This window comes from Wyeomyia smithii, chromosome 3 (genome assembly GCF_029784165.1).
Source record: "Wyeomyia smithii strain HCP4-BCI-WySm-NY-G18 chromosome 3, ASM2978416v1, whole genome shotgun sequence".
Lineage (NCBI taxonomy): Eukaryota > Metazoa > Arthropoda > Insecta > Diptera > Culicidae > Wyeomyia > Wyeomyia smithii.
The window spans coordinates 177,927,036-177,947,133 of record NC_073696.1 but is presented as its reverse complement, the minus strand read 5'-3'; the positions used below and the strand labels follow the sequence as shown (position 1 = coordinate 177,947,133).

Sequence of the window (20,098 nt, the reverse complement as noted above, 5' to 3'; positions counted from 1 at the left end):
GGATAAGCTTTCATCGGTTCCGTACATCATGAGATTTTCCAACGTCGACATTTCTTAAAAGGTTCTCATGGACATACACTTCCCAACAGCGAAGGATTGACAGTTTTCCACGGCAACGAATAACAACACGTCAACACGCACTATAGTTTCAACATGGCAATGTGACTGACTTGCGGTTACTTTTCTCTTCGGTGTAGAATGTAACGGCAAGTCAGTCACACTCAAGGTTTTTATCATAAAATCAATTATATCAATGGTTTTTACAACGTCATCAATGCAGGCTAGTATGCAAACTGTATTTTAGCATGAATATTGTCAAAATATCTCATCTTAAATAAGTGATAACTGAGCGTGAATAAAATATCTTTCGGAGCTGTTTTCTCGTTTTAACATTTTTATAGATGGGACTGACTTGCGGTTACCGGCAGTAAACTATCGTAGAAACATGTTAACAAACATTATTGTAATTTGCATTGTATTGCTGCCCCTGTTTGTGCTACTGTGTTTCCGTTATTTCATATATTATTAAAAAAGTCGTCTGTCTGTCTTGCCGCTATTCGTTGTTCTAATCTGTATTTCTTTAAATTCTTTCAATTTTAAATTAGGTACGCATTGAATTATCCATGTCTTCCCATCGGAGTAATTCCATAAAAATGTCGAATTTTTCGAATTGTCATTTTTGATTTCGCTGACACTTTGAACAGGCGTTCCTATGAACTAAAGATGTTACTTTGTGTTATTAACATTTTGAACCACGACTTATTTATAAAAAAGGTTTATGTTTAAAAATGGTATTGATGATAACAAACATGTTTAAAGACGAAATGAATTGTTGGATCGGTGTAACGTCTTCAGTCACAAAATATCAAAAAATTGGTCGCAGTGACGAAAATACCCAACACGGAAAAAAAAACGTCTTCAGCAAAACTGCAGATAATAATTTTATCTTTCCGAAAAAATATACTCACAACATATTAAAAATCTTTTATTCAAAAAACCTTTTCTGTAAAATTTTCTGGGTTATTAAGCATTGACGGGTTTTCGATCATGGAAAAATGAAAAAAGAATAAATTTTCAAAAAAAAACAAACCAAAACGGTTTGTATGATGTCTTCGGTAAAGTTAAAGACAGTAATTTTGTCCTTCCAGAAAAAAAAATGTACAGAGTAACACAAAAAAATAAGAAAAAAGATACCCATGTATTAATAAAAAAACAAATATCTCAAATAGCTCACATTCTAAAAATCTGAATTTGCATGTATTGTCTAATTCGAGAATGATCGCAAATGATAAGTTCGAAACGAACTTCTCCTCTTCCATAAATCTTTGAATTATAGACCTTAATATTACGATACACTATTTAGTATATATTTATTCATGTCAATTACTGTTATCTAACACTACAAAAATAGCTCACTGAAATTAATATTGTGGCCTTGAAAAGATTCAAAATGTCGTCTGGGGTCAATTTTCGGCTCCGGTGCATCATGCCGATTACGAAAATATCCATATCGGATGATATTCGACAATTTTGGTTTGTTTTTAGAGAGCAGAAGTCGCTATCTTGGATTTCAAAATGGCATCCGGAGTTAATTTCTGGCCTCTGGGTATCATCCTATTTCCGAAAACACCCATATTGCTATCGCAAGCCGTTATCTTAGATTTCAAGGTGTTAGAGGTTGATTTAAGGCTTCTGTGCATCATTCCGATTACGGAAATACTATTATTGGGTGATATTCGACACATTTGGGCTGTTTTCCACAGAGCAGAAGTCGCCATCTTTGATTTCAAAATGGCGTGCGGAGTTAATTTCTGGCCTCTGGGTATCATTTTTATTTTGTTCCAATATCCCGAAAACTGAATCGCCATCTTAGAATTCAAAATGGTATCTAGGGTCGATTTTTGGCTTCTGTGTATCATCTTGATCATTTTAAGTTGTTTCCCGGAAAAATTGGTTAAAATATGTGTTTTTTTTCTGGGGGACCCTCCTTCCCTTTCCAGAGTAGCTTCCTACTGGGTGTCAAATCATCATAGAAACATTTTTTGTACTTTAAAATCCTTACATTCCTAATTTGCTTTTATTTGCTTGGTTGGTTTTAAAGTTGTATAGAAATTTGTGTTTATTTACGGGAGCAGGTCTTCCGTCCTATTATTGATAGACAAATCCTCCATGCTACCGGTGAATGAGAATGGTTTGAAGTTGGTGAGCTTCGCCGCAGCCATGAAATGATATTTGGAAACATCTGTATGTATGGCCTTATCACTGTGACCAGAAACACTGATCACTATTGAGAGTAACTTACAAGTTTATTATAGTTCGTGTTGGTGTGTATGCCGTTCCGTTTTTTCACGCTTACTATTCTGGATCTCGCTGCCTTCGGCCAATATTATCGCCAATTACAATGCCATGGACTGACCAGTTAAATTGTGAGGGATTTTTATTTTTGTCAAGAGGTATTTGTCGAGGTTTTACAGAATTTAACGTGAAGCAAGGGTTAATGAGGAGCCTGAGAAACATACATGGAAACACCCATTTCGCTGACGTCATCGATGATTCTTCCGAGGCCCGAACGACGACTCAGATCACCATCGTGTGGTACAAACGATTGTCGATTACTTCGAGAAGGATACAGTTCGAACATTCAGAAGTTGTCAGCTGATGGAGTAATTACTGAGTACACTCGAAAAGTTGCTGAGCGAATTGATGAACCGGTTGGAAACCTGAACGGACAGTCATATCCGCGAGACGATCAGCAACAGAGCAAGAGAAAAACCGGACCCGCGTTCATACGATGGTGGCAGAAAATCGTGTAACACGACAGATGAGATAGAGTTATCGAGAGGCTAGAGTGACCAAAAAGAGACTTCATCAACGCATGAAACGTGAGTACTGTGAAAGATCTCTAGCGGAGGTATGCTTCCCCGGGCACGTCACGATAAGATTCTATAAAGTGATAAACGGAATCAGAAGCTGGACTGTACCAATCACTGCCATGTGCAAACATAAAGCGGCTGGAAAGGACGGATTCCTAGCCGAACTCTCCGAAGGGAGTGAGCAGCTGTTGCTTGCGATCGGCTGATTTTAAAAGTTTGGGTCAAAGGTAATCTACCAGTGGACTAGTTGGAAGGCCATTGGCCCAGTCTATAAAAAGGGCCACCAACTTGATTGCAGTATAACATTAATCAATTCTGCTTACAAGATTTCTCCCTGCATCTTGCAGAGTACCAGTGCGGTCTCCGGGAAAGGCGATCTTCGTTTCTCCATTTCTCTCGAACCCGAATCTCCCTGGTACCGCCGTTAGGTATTGCTTCAGGGAGAAGGGCGAGTGTGCTTAGTGCACCCCCTTGTTAATATATTCATTTTGCTGCTTTCGTGAAGGCAAGGTTAGCCTTAACTGGCATTTCGATGGCTGTTTCGTCGATTTGTGCCTTGCAGCGTAACAACAATCTGGGAACCAGCCGTGATGACTGCTCTACAGCTAACCTCGTCTTCGCACATCCTTCCCACTATGTTTTCCGGAGTAGTATCCGGCCCGCTCACTGCCAACATTTCGCTCCTTACCTGTGAGAAACGTGAACAAACAAATAAAACATGCTCAGCTTTTTCTTCCGCGCCCGTACATTGTGGGCACATAGGACTCCGCATGCCCAAAATTATGCAGGTACTGCCCAAAGTAGCCATGGCCTGACAGTGTCTGTGTCAGGTGTAAGTTAACTTCCCCATGGCGCCTATGGATCCATCCGACAATCTCCGGGATGAGTCGGTGCGTCCGTCTACCTTTGGTAGAATTGGACCATTCCCGCTGCCACCTGGCCATCGAAATTGACCTTCTGGTGGTTCTATACCTCTCGTGTCACGTTGGTCGAAGCACTCTACATCCTCTTTGACAGTGATGCTAATGGGCATCATGCCAGCCAAGACACATACTGCCCCGTATGACACGGTTCGATACGCGTATGCGAACCTTAGGTACAGGAGCCTGTAGGTGCTTTCCAGTTTACCGCGGTAACAGGAAGTACCCAACGCTTTCGACCACACGGGTCCGCCATACCTGAGTATGAACGTTGTCACGTTAGCTAGCAGCTTCCGCCAGCTGCTAAATATCGCCGAGCTATTCGACGTCATGCGCGATAATGCCGCTATAGTAGAGGAAGTTTTGCGCAGGCATAACCGACGTAACTCCCAAAGTAAACTTGTCGTCGACCATTACACCCAAGAGCTTCAAGCATCGCTTTGAGGCGATAGTGCATCCTCCGGCGCCAATCACCGCCTTCTGTTCCGATTTACGGTTGTTCACTACGATGTCCTCTGTCTTGTGATGCACTAACTCCAGTTTCTTGGAGTGCATCCAATCCTCAACTTCGCGTATGGATAGCGCGGCTTTTAACTCGATCTCGCTGATTGACTCGCCATAGACCTTTAGAGTTATATCGACCGCGAAGCCCACAATCACCGCTCACGGTGGGAGCATCACCTTCAGCACACCGTCATACATGGCATTCCACAGTACCTACCCCGGATGGAACCTAGTTGTACCTCTGCGGTAATCGGGACGCATTCCAGACTCTCATGTGTGTTGTAGACTAGTACTCTATTCTGAAAGAAGTTTTCCAGAATCTTGTACAGTGACACTGGCACTCCAAGACTCCGAAACGCGTGGGCTATAGAGTCCCAGCTGGCGCTATTCAACGCGTTTCTCACGTCTAGCGTGACGATTGCGCAATAGTGAATGCCCCTTCTTTTACGTTGGAGTGCTACCTCGGCCGTCTTGGTAATGGAGAAAATTGCGTTCACCGTGGACTTACTCTTGCGGAAGCCGAACTGGTTGCTTGACAGACCCGTTTTACTCTTGGTTAATCTCACAAGTCTGTTGAAGATTACCCTCTCAAGCACCTTGCCCGCTGTGTCTAGCAGACAGTTTGGTCTTCTATATGCCGATGGGTCACCTGGTGGTTTCCCGGCCTTCGGCAATAGAAGCAGTCGTTATCGCTTCCACTCATCCGGGAAGTCTAAGCATTTCTGCATGACCGCCCTGAACAAGCAGGGGGCTACCTTAATGGCCATATTAATGATCAGGCTTCTGCGCGGCTGCCATCACCCGCTGTTTGCGGTGACTCAGCAGTCGGAGGCCAGAAGTTTGGTTCGTGATGTGGAAAGAGTCCCTCAATGATCCGCTCCAACATCGCTGATGATTGCTCCGCCGGGGCTGACGAGCCTCTAGTCCTGGCCATAACAACCCTATAAGCGTCACCCTATGGGTTCGTATTGGCACTTTCACAAATTCTATCGAAACATGCTCGTTTACTAGCCTTCATCACGCTCTTAAGCGTTACCTTAGCGGACTTGAATGCCGCTTGGCGCTCGGATCTTTGCGCATCGGTTGCGCGCGCGTTGCATCTTTCGCCTCGCGTGAAGGTACGCACTGCGGAGGTCGGCTATCGCCGGTAGCCTTCCATTTCTAGACCTGACAAGACCTAGGTATGACGGCATCGCATACCCGTGATATTGTAGCAATATGTTGGTCCGCACTAAGGGTATTGGCCCTACCCGTCGCTTGCCGCTTCGTGTCCACGCTATAACTGACCGACTGGTGGTCGCTGTTAGTGTGACTGCTGTTTTCCCTCCAGTTCGTGATCAGTCCGGGGCTGCCGAGCGTCACGTCGATGATCGATTCTGTGCCGTTTCTGCTGTAGGTATTTTGAGCACCGCATTTGACAGGTCTAAGTTGAGCTTCGCCAAAGCTTTCAACAGTATCTGGCCCTTTGGTCAATGCAGCGACTTCCCCACTCAACAGCCCGGGAAGACCGATCTACAACGGACCAAATGTTCACCTTGCGTTAAATCCATGATAAGTTCAGAGAAGTAAACTTGCAGACTCTACATCTGTTCATAGACTTAGTGCCGGCATGTGATTCAGTTAAGTGCAATGTGTTGTGATTATGCGTGAACATGGCTTCCCAACAAAACAGATTGAGCTGATCCATGTTTTGCATTCGTTTGTGACATTGGAGAGTCTGAAGCATGGTGTTGGACTCTCGAATTTGTTGTTTAACATTGCCTTGGGGAGTGTGGTATGGAAAGCTGGCGTGCAAAGAAACGGCGCCATTACCTAGAAGTCGCTGGCTTTGCTGATGGTACACCCAACGCAAACGGGGAACATTTTATTACTTTAGGGCAATTTTTTATTACTTATTGTGTCTTATGACTGCGCATTATACACAAATAGTAACAAACAAAAAGTAATAAAAATTATGACGGCCACACGCTTGTATGTGTTTCTGCAGGAGAACATACAGCCAAGCACCGCAATGCATGTGTTAACAAGACTTCACTCGTTGCATTTGTATTGATGCAACGATCAGATTCATTTTTGTCCCCTTCATCCACACATAATGAGAATCTCACCCGTCAACCTCAAATGTCTAATTAGAAACACTTTCGTTTCGTCCCCTAGTGTTTACTTAAAATGAAAATATGTTATACTGTCTGAACAGAGTTGCCGACGTTGCGAATATTGTTCTGGATGGGCACGAGTTTTGTATTTTCAAACAGGTGCAAATGAGTTTCCATGAACCAATGAGTATGTGTTTTGGATAGCTTGCAAGAAAGCGAATGTTTGTGTTTTTCTCTAACGCAGTTTACAAATCGTGATGTCAGTTAAAGACGCATTTCAAGTCTTTGAAATTATCAACGTTCGCATACTCTATGACGGGGAAAATGCTGCTTGGCAGCTCTTGTTATATTCTTTCTCTACTCCGTATGCATACAACGAGCGAACTAATACACGCTCACCGGATGAATTGGAGATTGAAGAAACTTGTAGCATGTGCAACATATGCGATGGTGTGAGATTTTTTTTTACTTGAGATGGAAAGGGAGCAGTTCTTCACAGAAAAAATCTTGCATGTGGTTAAAACGACCATTATTAGATAGTCGTAGTCCCGTAACACGTGCTAAATATATGACAGTATGTGTTGTTACTTGACTGGGGAAGAATTTTATTGCCTATTAAGTAATAGGTTTGTTACCTAAAAGGCAATTTTGCGCTATTGCTTCTAAAGTAATAAGGAAAAGTTTTGCGTGTATTAACCGCAGAGTAGTCGAATAGGCATTCAAGCCTTTTAAAAGGGATGCAGCAAGAATTAGACTCATTATTAACTCTACCAAAAATGCATGGTGGCTGGTAGCTGGTGGTAAATGAGGGAATCCATGAAGTAGTTGATAAATTTGTGTACCTTGGTACTCTCATGGCGTTTGGTAAAGATGTTAGTAGCGATTTTAAGAGACGGACTGCCACAAATAGGACCTTATACGGTTTACGTAGCCAACTGTGATCCCGCAGCATATATGTCCGCACAAAATTTACGCTCTACATGACTTCGTTTATCCCGATGCTGCTCTACGGTCCCGAGACCATGAGCAATTGGACTCTTCGAGCGTAAGACATTGCGTTCAATATTTGGTGACAAACTGGAGAATGAAATGTGGCACAGGTGCATAAACCAGAGATGTTTCATATACCAACACGCGGATATCTTCAGCTGATAAAATACGGTAGGTTTAAGTGGGTTTGCTACGTGGCACAAATATCGGAGGAGCGACTAGTAAGAGTAATATTCAGTAGAGAGCACGACAAAGGTCGGTTGGTCCGTGGTAGACCCCGTACTCGTTGAATGTGTGGTGAGAATGAAAACGCCCGAACGCCGAGTGTTGAGGACGATTGGATAAGACTAACCTAAAATCGAATGATGTGTAGACGTATTCTGGGTTCGGCAGTGGAACATTAACGACCTGTCACCTTCAGGGATGTCATGTAGGAAACCTCTTGTAGTTTTCGACGAGTTTTCTACGTAGAATACCTCAGGTAGAATTCCTAACCAAAAATGTGTATTCTACGAGTATTCTACGAAAACCTGCAGAGTTTTTTGTGGTTAATTACATGAAGAATAAACGAAATTTAAGTTTAAAAATATTATTTATTTTTAATTGTGATGATTATTTTGTGTGAATTGAGAATGAATTTGACATTTAAAATCGTTGCTTTTAATCTCCATTGATTTCGGAGCTTTCCAAAAACAGTCCAAAGTCGTAATCTTCTTCAACTACTTGGTCGGTTGATCGTAACGTAAAATAAACCTTAACGAGTTTTTCTGATGTTTCATCTGAAAGTCGGTTTCGGATGTCGTTATGTTTGTACCCAGCAAACAAATTGGTTCATATAAGTCGCGCTCAACTCTGTTAAGTGAACCCTTATTTGGTAAAAAAATATAAGATGCATGTAATGCGCTTATGTGTACAAATCTGGAGGCCATATACGTACATTGTAAAAAAAATTAGTAACGATTTTGTATAACTTCGCATGATATCTCAAATGGCCTCAATTGAAACTTTAAATTGCATTCTGTACGACTTAGAGGATTGACGCATTTTACAATTTTATATGACACGTTGAATGGCTTCATATATAACATTATATTGCGTTTTATAGGATTTAAATTTTATACGATACAAACAAATTTAATGTTGCATCTTATGTAATTTCAAACTTGACATGTCCATTTGAACGACTTAGAATTAACATCCTTATACGATTTCTGGTTTGCTAGATAACCCCAGTTGTCTATGTAGTCGCTGCTAGACTACTTGAAGTCTGAAAAAATCTATCTGTGATCCGAAAAAAATTGCGCTCGCGCAGTAAAAATCTGCACACATTTAGAGGAGTACGAGGAGACTCTAACAAAAATCTGCAGAAACTATAGAAAAACTGCAAATATCTGCGAATCAAAAAATCAATAAATCAAATCAATTTTAGATTTCAAGCAGATTTTTCCGGTTTTTCGAGCTGTTGCAGACATTTTTCAAAAATTTCTGGCATCCCTGGCATAGAGAGGCTGTAGTATCTCTATCTGTAGTAGACATCATTCTATGCCTTTCGAAAGCGATAGTACACGCTCGTAAATAGTAACTTATGAACTGAGCAACTTTGACTCAGTTTAAAACGATATTCGTGGTTGTCAAAAATGAGTAAAGGTTCTTTATGATTCTGAGTAACTTTTACTCTCTTTTTGGGTTTCCTCCGAACAATTTAGTTTTGAATAACGTCTAATACAAACGACGCTTCAGTTGAATTTGTTTTTGATTTGCTTCATAAGTTTTTGGATTAGAAATACCTACCGCTTGCAAAATATTCTAGGGCTTTCTAGCCAATACAAACAACAAACCCATATATGTGCAATTTTATCTTCGAAACTTTATATAAATTTGTAAATTGAATTAAGTTGCAATGCAGAACCCAAAAAATGAGTAATTACTCAACCCAAAACTGAGTAATACTGTACCCAAAAAGTAAGTAACATTCACTCAGTTTTTAACACGCCTTGTTACTCAATTATGCGTATTTACGGAGTTACTCTGTTTATGAGTTGTTCCACTTTTGACGAAAATGCGTCAAATCTTACTCATTTTAGAGTTTTTTTCCCGAGCGTGTCAAGAGTTCTTTTTGCAACCGTTTAAAGTTGCATAGAATTTTTAGTGGGATAATTTTATATATGCCAGGGGAACCATGAACCATTGAGATGATGGGTACGCTCTAGATATATGAGATTTGACTGCGATAGCATAGTTCTGTAGAAATCAGGCCTTAGATGCGCTTTTGCTGTTGCACTGATTTTGTATGTGACGTATATTATGCGATTTTGCTTTCATTGGGATTTTTGGATGGAATCTCCCAGCTGGTCTCGAGGTACGATGCTGGCCTAACAAGCCAGTCGTCGTAGGTTCGAGTCTCGGCTCGCGAGAGACTGTTAGTGTCAGTAGGATCGTAGCACTAGCCCCGCAATTGTCCTGTACACTCAACAGTTGGCTGCGAAGTCTGTGTATAATAAACAGAAGGTCGAGTTCCGATACGGAATGTAGCACCAAGGCTTTGCTTTGCTTTGGGATTTTTGGATGACAACAAATATGTTGTTGAACCGTGAATAACGATTGAAATCATTAAGTGAAAACTTTGTTGGCTTTTTTGAGTTTCTTTATATTTTCAAAGTAGTCCGGAAATACACTTGCTTGCTTCTTCGTGTTTCTTTTTTTTATATTGATTCTCCCGTTACTTAAATACACCTAATCAGCGCAACGAATGGCATTTTATGACCCATACTGTGAATTTTCGAGTGTTTGAGAGTTTTCTACTTCAAGAGGTTTTCTACCGTAGAAAACGTAGAATACAGTTTTTTACGTAGATTACTTACGAGTCCCGAAAAATCGCGTAGAATACCATCCCTGGTCACCATGAAAGTGAAAAGTAGATTAGGTGATCTTATTCTATTGTTGTAACAGCCCCAAAATAAGTTATTAAATTCAGTCTAATTGCATTATTGTGCAAAAGTAACAAAAATATAATAATAAGCACAACTTCTGAACTTTCATCATATCTTTTTGCTACTAAAAACAACACATTTTGATAACCCTTAAAAAACCTTAATTCGGAATATTTCGAAAACGGAGGCTTTCGACCGCACTGAGCTTTATGATTTAAGAAAACCACATTACCGTTTATTATTGAAAAATGTTAATACCTATTTGAAAAATATTCTGCTTCCGAATTTTTTTTTTATCCTGAAATCCTTCAGGTTATAACCTCAACAAAAAAAAAGGAAAATAAATTTAATTCATATTTTCATTTAATGCTCCATTGATTTAATTTATGCTCCAGGGCAGCTTCCTGCAACCCATTCTTAGACAGTTTTTTCATATAACCAGAGTTTTCTGAGCTTTAGCGTATGCTGAAATGCACACACGCGTTTAAAACATTACTCTAGCGTGAGTTTAATAAACATTTACCCAAAATTCCTAGAAACACACAACTTGTGTATTCACGTTACTCTATTACTTCAACACTATCGAGAAGAATATAAACACACGTTCTACTCCCAACTCTTCGACGAAAAAATGAGCATTACACATTTTCTTAAAATTCTTCATTACGTTATTTGTACGATGAATACGTGTCGTGCCTTTTTAATCATGATATTAACTATCCGTAAATTCAAGATGAACAACTCGAGCTGGGATTTAATTATTCCTTTTGACGTTAACTGAACAACTAGCTTCAACTTAAAGGATTCAGTTTCAAAACATTAAATACATTTCTTGATTATGTACTTTCTTCGCAGGAAAAAAAATGCAAGTCATCTGGAAACACATGTCTGTTAGTCACACATAATTCGAGTACAAAATCGTTTTTTATTGCCAACCAGAATGTTGCTTGAGTTGAATACAAGCAATTACAGGTACCTTACGTGTGTTAACGGAGAGTATATTCACACGTTTGCAAAACCACCGCATATTCGACGGTTGGCGACAGTCAACTCAACGAGTCTTGAAGTTGAAACTGGCCGTGGAATTATGGGGTATAGAAACAAACCTCACCGTCTCCGTTACAAGCATTCAGAGCCTATTCAGGATAAATTTTTTTTGCGGCATTACAAAAGCTATTCAAATGCACCGCTTCGGGTTTCCGCCGTTGGCTTAGCATCAGGAACGGGTGTTGAATACCTGTGTATAAAAGTATCTAACAGCTGCGAATTGTGCCATTTGGGTACAACCTAGCAAAGCATTTTTCACAACATGCTTTTCTTTGTTCACCCATCCCGCAGAAGTTTTCGGTTTCATTTCTGTGGAAGAGATTGTACGTTTGCCACAATGGTGGTTACCGCATAATACCATCAACTTAACCGGTCAATAGCTTAAAACTACTATCACTGTTCAAAACTACGAAACCACTACATATTTCAAAAATGATAGAATCAGATAAATGGCTTGGTGGAAACCAGTTTACCTTTGTACCCATTTGTAGGTGGGTGGTGGATTTCCTTCTGCTACACATTCGAAGGCAGCGGGGCTAAAAAGCGGGGCAGTTGTTAGTCTGTCCGGGCCAGCTGACAATATCTTCGGAGCATCTAAAGTTGCATGCAGATAGGACAAAATGTTATGAGTAAAAAATAATGATTTATAGCTTATTAGACGCATTGTTTATCTGCACTTACATTTTACATCTAATTGGACTGAGAGAGTATCTGATGTTCCAACGGAATTCTGCGCTTGGCACGTGTATAGACCAGCATCGCGTCTACCCACTGGCCTTAGCTGCAGTGATTCTTGCAAGCTTGCTATTTCCGAACGACCTGCTCTGCGCCACACTATACTGGCAGTTGGATTAGCATCGGCTAGACACCGTAATATGAGCGAATCTTTTCCTTCTTCTAGATCTATCTGCGGGGCGCCTAGCAATCTTATCGTAGGTGCATCTGGAAAAAACGAAGACAATGGCTTGTTGATTTTATGTGTTATATTCACACTTTGTTTTTTTTATTTCTTAAACCAAACGAAATGTTTGAATAAAGTTATAACAATATTATCACTACATTTTACATAACAACCTCAAATGAATTCAAAAGTCGACAAAAAAAAGTAATAGGTTGCCCAAAAATGGTATCTAATCAGTAATCAATATGGAAGTCGCACAAATGTTAACTTACACTTAACATCTAATCGTGCATCAACAGCCACCGATCGAGCTGCGTACGACTCATGAATTGCTAAACATTTTAGAAGAGTGCCATGTCGATCCTTATTAGCAGGAATTTGCACCACAGCTGCAGCAGACCAAGTTCGAGGATTATCCGGTTCAGTCGAATTGGCTTGTGGATGAAGGGGAGTTATTTCCTGGTCACCTGGTATAGAATGAAAACAGAAAAACGAAAAAACAGTAGATAAGTAACAGCTTTCAAAGACTTCTATTTTGAAACATTTTGTTTTGTTTTTTTTTTCGAGTGTGCGGTTGTCATTTTCTTGAATTGTAATCATAATTATCTTCTCGCTTATTCAACACATTCTGCCTTTCCGTTTCATGCTGTTATATCTTTACTTCCCGAACAATAGCAAGTTTGTTTAGCCGGAAAATTATAATTAACTTCAGTACCTATTTCACCATAGCCGGCAGCCCTGATCAATAGTGTTCAAAAGTTGGGAATGAACGCTTTCTTTCATCGGAAAGTTCGATGTAGGAAACAAAGGAATTGTTTTCAAGAGAACTTTGAATGTGAATTGGCATATTTAAAGTTTAGGCAGAATATTCAATTTGTTTAATTATCCAGCATATTTTTTCGCAGTCGCTTCGGCACAAAACAAATCAAAGCGTCGTAGGAAGAGCGTTGCACTTATTGATCGGAGGCTCGACAGTAAGGCTCAGACCGGAAGTTTAAATTATTTGAAAGTTTCACTCCCGCTTGCGATACTTTTTCAACTTTCGATTAGTTCTTCGGCATCAAGAATTATCCGGGCTACAGTGAACCTGTCATACTATTGTTTTGAATACGTTGAATAAAAAAGATTTTCAGATGAAAACTAAACGATTTTAAATTTTCATTGCTTTCTAAATATACTCTAAATATGTAAAATTGCAAATATGCCAAATACGTGGAACGTCTAGTTACAGCTTGTAGTCTGTTTATATTAGTTATATAAGATATGGTAAAATTATGCCAATTTTTACAGTTTTTCATTACCACAGTTAAATTTTTACTAGGTGCTATAATCCTCAAGCATCCCAACATTAATGACGAAAAGTTGCATAAACGCGAAATAATAGTGACATTAATTTTCCTGAATAACCTCATACCCTAACTTCCGCCTCAATTTTCTTGCAGCCTTTGAACTTGGCGAGAAGGGAGGAGCTTTGTTTTTTTTGCGCCCTTTTCATCATTCGCCGCTCAGTTTTATATTAATATGCATTTTAATTTTCTTAGAGTGGTCTCGGTTGGGAAGTAAACACTTTAGTGCAGCGTTTCGCAAAAGCATCCTCGTGCCGTTCCCAGAGCGTATTACATTGGGTACAAAGCTTTCGGATGCGAACTCGGCTTTTTATATTCGCAAAAACATTTACTGATGGCGTTTCTCGATTCCCATGCACGGCTGATTTTTTTTTTGTTTTTATTTTCCAGTGCATCAGAATAAGCTGAGTGGTGATGGTGTCGGTTTGAGGATGATTTTTTGGCAGCTGTTGAAAATTTAATTTTGTTTTATTTTCGTCAGCTCTGCTGGATGCTCCTATATTGGATGGACACAGTGCACACTACAACTCAGCTTGAGCTGAATCCCGTGGAACAAGGTTTCAAAGTGCACAGCAGTTCGTGGCCTTATGGAGGAATTGCGGCACAGAACGGATGTTGGTGGATTGAACCAATGAGAATGTGGGAAAATATGTTGGGTTAAATTAAATCCAGCTCTGTTTTTGCATCTTTTCCTGCGGCGAAACGATAGTTAAGTGGGTGTGCAAGTGAGAGCAGAAGTGAGATAGAGTGCGCGGATGTTTTTGTTTGTTATTTCACTCTAGCAGCGCGCGCGCGAGCTTTTTTGTGAATTATTTCATAAGTGTAATTTGCATATTGCCAAAACGAGATCAGAGCGTCGTTAAATACAGTTGAAGTGAAGTTCCCGTGGCAAACGATTTAAATGTAAAGCTTATTTACGAATATGAACTGCACGTGATGCGGCAAATTTGAGAAACTCATGAGCATTGAAAAATCACAGAACGTCGTGGATTATCCAGATGGTGGGTATTGAGGGGTCAATGAATGGTAAAATAGTGAAATGGAGTACATGAAATTCGACACTGTGCATGAGGATTCCGGATCGGAGCCGTGACAGAATGAAATGCAAACGAAAAAAAAAGGGAGGCAGCAAAATTTCGGATACGGATGTAGCGAGTGCTAGATTTAATCGGATAAAATGCTTACCTAGAAACCACTTCAGCTGTGCTGGAGGGTTTCCGTAGTGCGAGACACATTTCACGGTGGCCATTGCACCGGAATCTACGGTGACGTTGTGCCCGGGAGGAACGTGGACACCTTCGTGCTCTAGTCTGGGTCGCTGTGGCGGCACTGCAAATAAAAAACGATAGAATCAATTAGATTCGTTTATTTTGCACTTTGGGTGCACGAAACAATGGAGCGTAGTCGTGTAATCGATTTGAAAATCGAAACATAGGATATATGACAATATAAAAGTAAATGTAGTGTGCAATGTTGCAATATTGTACCAGAATGCTAAAATTTTCGAATCAATGAAATCGGTGGAATGGCAGATTGCGGTTGAGATCTTGTTCTATTTAATATATTCAACAGTTTAACAGATCACTCAAGACTTGGCTTTCTGAAATTCTAACGTTGGGATGCATGATGGTCTTAAGGTTAGACTACAATGCGCCTCCATCGAATGTGAACTTACGGGGTTGAATAGTAACCCTTGATTTATCACTGTCAAAAAACCGTTCCATTCCACGGCTTGAAAAAAAATTTAAGACTCAAGAATATTTTTCGTCAAAAAGCCGCTTCATTTCACGGGTTGAAAAAAATTTAAGACTCAAGAATATTTTTCGTGTTGGGAGTATGTATTTTAACAGGCACTTTGTTTAGAGTATTATGGTTTAGGAACGTTTGGTAGTATAGAAAAACTGTAGGAAATTTATAATGCTTTGTAAAAAAAATTTAAATCACCAAAGACTAAATTTGACATTACAATAAAGAGTTGTATTTCTCTATTTCTTCTTTTTTCATGGAAACTCAAAGTTATGTTAAAAAAAGGTTTCAAGAGGAGCTGCGTAGCCGCAAGTTTACATAGTCCGCTTTGTCAAGCGGATGGTCGGGCGTTCGAATCTTAGTAGAATCAACCCATTCAATGTCAAAAAGGACTTAAGCACGGATTTATTCTCAGGGTCCCCAATCACTTACCTTTTCTTCACGTTGAATTCTATAATACCTTCGTGTAACTTCTTCTTAACGAAAAAATAAGTTCCTCTTATATATAAAACTGGCCAAAATGACGCACAACGAAACTTCTCCATGGAATACCTTATAAGTGGCGGTATTTGGCGGGAGCAACAAGGTATGGTATAGTAGAGCAATGAGCGTGTAAAAGTTCACATTACACAGAAGCACGGATAAATAAAAAGCAAGTCAATTCTTAATAGTGGTATTACCATTAATAGAAGGGCATATGTCATACAGAATCAACGATTATGGTCGCATTGAGGAAGTCCATACAGAAAAAAAGTGAAGTTCTAAAGAAATTCTTTTAGTTTTAACATTATTGGGAATAATTGTATTCCAATGATGCTAAATGATTTTACCGGTAATTTACAACCAAAAAGAATGATTGTCTTTCTCAATGCATCCGTTTTTAAGGTACTTTTGAATTAGGGTTTAGAAATTTGGAATATCGTCATTTTTGTTTTAATTTTACTGTCAAATAGTTAATTGAATGATATTGATCATACATTTCTATAAACGTATGGTTGCTGCTGCAGAATCTCGAAAAACATACCAAATGGGTATATTTTCATAAGAAATTCAAATTCTTTTTATATAACTAGCTGACCCGGCAAAATTCGTCCCGCCCATTTTTATGTTAAATTTAATAACTTTATGTATTCCAAATTGATTGATTTCTTGCGATTTGTTTATAGTCTGCAAATTCACGACAAATCGTTCATAGGATATGATCAAAGTCAAGAGACAAATCGTTTGAAATGATTGGTTTTATCGAAATGACAACATCCTCGACTTTTGGCTTCTGTACATCGCCCTAATTCTAAATATATTCATATTGGGTGGTATTCGGTCATTTTCAGCAGATTTTCTGGCATCAATCTAATACCGGAAATACCCATATTGGGAGGTATTCAGTTATTTTGGTTGTTTTCCAGAAACTAACAGTGGTCGTCTTTAAATTCAAAATGGTGACAAGGGTCAATGTTTGGTTTCTATGCATCATCTCGATTACGGATATATTCATATTCAGTAGTGTTCCGTCATTTTAGGCTGTGTTTTCAGAAGTAACCATCTTACAATTCATAATGGTGTCTGAAGTCGATTTTTAGCTCCTTGCATCATTCTGGTTCTGGAGATACTCATATCGGGCGGTATTTAGTCACTTCAAGCTGTTTTCCAGAAACCGAAAGTCGTCATCTAGGATTTCAAAATGGTTGTGAAAACAACTTCTGGTCTCTGAGCGTCATTCTGGCCTAAGTAACACACATATTAGATGAAATTTGGTCATTTTCGGCTGTTTTCCAAAGACCGGAAGTCACCATCTTTGAATTAAAAATGGTGTCTGTGATCTATTTTTAGCTCCTGTGCATCATTCTAGTTCCGGATATAATCATATTGGGTGAATATCGGCCATTTTTGACTGTTTTCTAGAAATTGGAAGTTGCCATCTAATAATTCAAAATGTTGTCTGAGATCGGTTTGTGGCTTCAGTGCATCATTACGATTCCGGATTGTTTTTCAGAAACCGGAAGTCACCGTCTTGGATTTCAAAATGGCATTTGCAGACAATTTCTGACCTTTGAGCATAATTCTGGTTTAAAAAACACTCATATTAGGTGGTATTTGGTCATTTTCAACTATTTTCAGATACCGGAAGTCACCATCTTTAAGTTAAAATTGGTGTCTGTGGTAGATGTTTTAGCTTTTGTGCATCATTCTGGTTCCGGATATAATTATATTGGGGAAAAATCAGCCATTTTTGGCTGTTTGCCAGAAACCGGAAGTTGCCCTTTCATAATTCAAAATGATGTCTGAGGTTGATTTGTGGTCTCAGTGCATTATTACGATTCCGGAAGTAGCCTAATTGGGTGGTGTTCGGTGACTTTCCGTTGGATTTTAGAAACCGGAAGTCGCTGTTTTTTGCCTTTCTCCTAGAAAGGTATAGCAATCACTTGCAAAACCGAAAGTATAAAAGTGCTCCAAAGGGCCGAATGACATATATCACTCGACTCAGCTCGACGAGCTGAGCATTTTCTGTATGTATGTGTGTGTGTATGTGTGTGTGTATGTGCAGATTTTTATTCTCACTCACTTTTCTCAGAGATGGCTGGACCGATTTTCATGAAATTAATTGCAAATGAAAGGTCTCATTGTCCCATAAGACCCAATTAAATTTCATTGTAATCGGATTTTTAGTTTAAAGGTTATGGTTCAAAATGTAAAAATCATGAAATATCATTATCTCGAAAACTACACAACCGATTTGAACAAAGTTGATTTCAAAGTTGAGAAGCTCCCTGAAATACCCTTAACTTTTGAATTTCATAATAATTGAACTTGTGGTTCAAAAGTTATAACAAGAAACGTGTTTTGAAGACTACTTAATCTCACTCATGTTTCTCAGAAATGGCTGAACCGATTTTCATAAAATCAGTGTCAAATGGAAGGTCTAGTTGCCCCATAAGACCCTATTGATTTGTTTTGCAATCAGACTATTACTTTTCCTGTAATGTTTAAAAATGTGGAATCCAGCTATGAAAAGGAACATATTCCGAAGACTACTTGAACTCACTCACTTTTCTCAGTGATGGCTGACCCGATTTCTACAAAATTAGTGTCAACTAATAAGTCTAGCTGCCTCGTAACACCCTATTGAATTTTACTGTAATCGGACTGTAACTTCGTCTGTAAAGTACCGAAATGTGAAAATCACGAAACTTCATTATCTCAGAAACTACACAACCGATTTGATCAATATTATTATCAGATGAGCGGGCTAGTTAAGGGTTAACTGATGAATTATGATTGAACACGGGGTTTCAAAGTTTGGCTGCACTATACGTTCCCATTTCATTTGATTATAATTGAACTTAAGCCATCGTTATGTATTAAATTGTTAATAAAACAACGAAAGTCTATTATTCCAAAGATTACATGACTAATTTGAACATAACTAGTGTCATACGAACAAGTCATCTCTCAAACTTACAAATAACAAACTTCATAAAAATTTGATATGTGGCTCAAAAGTTATGGAAAGAAAAGAAATTCAAAGGCTATTTAAAACTATACCTGCTTTGATCGATATATGTGGTCTCAACATAATTTAAATGTGGTTTTGTACTTTCTGCAAATGCACGACGAATTGGCCATTAGATATGATCAAAGTCAAAAGACAAATCGTTTGAAATGATTGGTTTTATCGAAATGACAACATCCTCGACTTTTGGCTTCTGTACATCGCCCTAATTTTAAATATATTCATATTGGGTGGTATTCGGTCATTTTCAGCAGATTTTCTGGCATCAATCTAACACCGGAAATACCCATATTGGGAGGTATTCAGTTATTTTGGTTGTTTTCCAGAAACTAACAGTGGTCGTCTTTAAATTCAAAATGGTGACAAGGGTCAATGTTTGGTTTCTATACATCATCTCGATTTTCGACTGTTCCCTATAAGTTGCCATTTAGCGATTCAAAATGGTGCCTGAGGTCAATTGTTAGCTCATTGCATCATTCTGGTTCCAGAGATACTCATATTGGATGGTATTTGGTTATTTTAGGCTGTTTTTCACGAGCCGGAAGTCGCCATGTTGGATTTCAAAATGTAATTTAAAATAATTTCTGGCCTCTGAGCGTCATTCTGGTTGAAGAAACACCCATATTGGGTGTAATTCGATCATTTTCCGCTGTTTCCCAGGAACTGGAAGTCGCCAACCTAGATTCCAAAATGGGGTCTGTGGTCGATTTCAGCAGCTGTGTATCATTTGTTACCACTAAAAACATTCACCTGCCAAATATGGTTCCATTTAGTTGATTAGTTCGCGAGATGTGCAGAAATTTGTGCAGACACATGTGCTTCCATAAGAGGGAGGGGCGTCGAACCATTATGGACAAATTTATTGCCCTTCAAAACATCCACATGCCAAATTCGGTTTCATTTGCTTGGTTTGTTCTTGAGTTGTGCAGAAATGTATGTTTCATTTGTATTGGACCCCTCCTTTCCAGAAGAGGGAGGGGTTTCAAACTATCATAGGAGCCTTTATCGGCACCAAAAACCCCTACATTCAAATTTTCACGTCGATCGGTTCGGTAGGTTTCGAGCCTATATGGATCAAACAGACTGACAGACCGGACTACATTTTTATATGTATAGATTACAACAGCGGTTCTCAACCTTTTTTTGTCCGCGTACCCCTTGGCAATATTTTCCATATTAATTGCACCCCCTGGCTTCTAATGTCTTCGCAGAGTGTGAGAAAGTAGTGTTAGAT

The 20,098-nt window shown here is 39.2% G+C and overlaps 1 protein-coding gene across 2 annotated transcripts in view; it reads right to left on the bottom strand.

Moving 5' to 3' along the window:
* Positions 1–20,098, bottom strand: part of LOC129726657 (uncharacterized) — a 279,894-nt gene that overhangs the window by 132,318 nt on the left and 127,478 nt on the right. For both annotated transcript variants that reach the window (XM_055683609.1, XM_055683610.1), the window contains exons 4-7: positions 14,793–14,936; positions 12,534–12,728; positions 12,042–12,302; positions 11,834–11,954 (exon numbers count right to left, since the gene is read on the bottom strand). In XM_055683609.1, the coding sequence (XP_055539584.1) occupies positions 11,834–11,954; positions 12,042–12,302; positions 12,534–12,728; positions 14,793–14,936 (721 nt within the window). The remainder of the gene's footprint in view (positions 1–11,833; positions 11,955–12,041; positions 12,303–12,533; positions 12,729–14,792; positions 14,937–20,098) is intronic.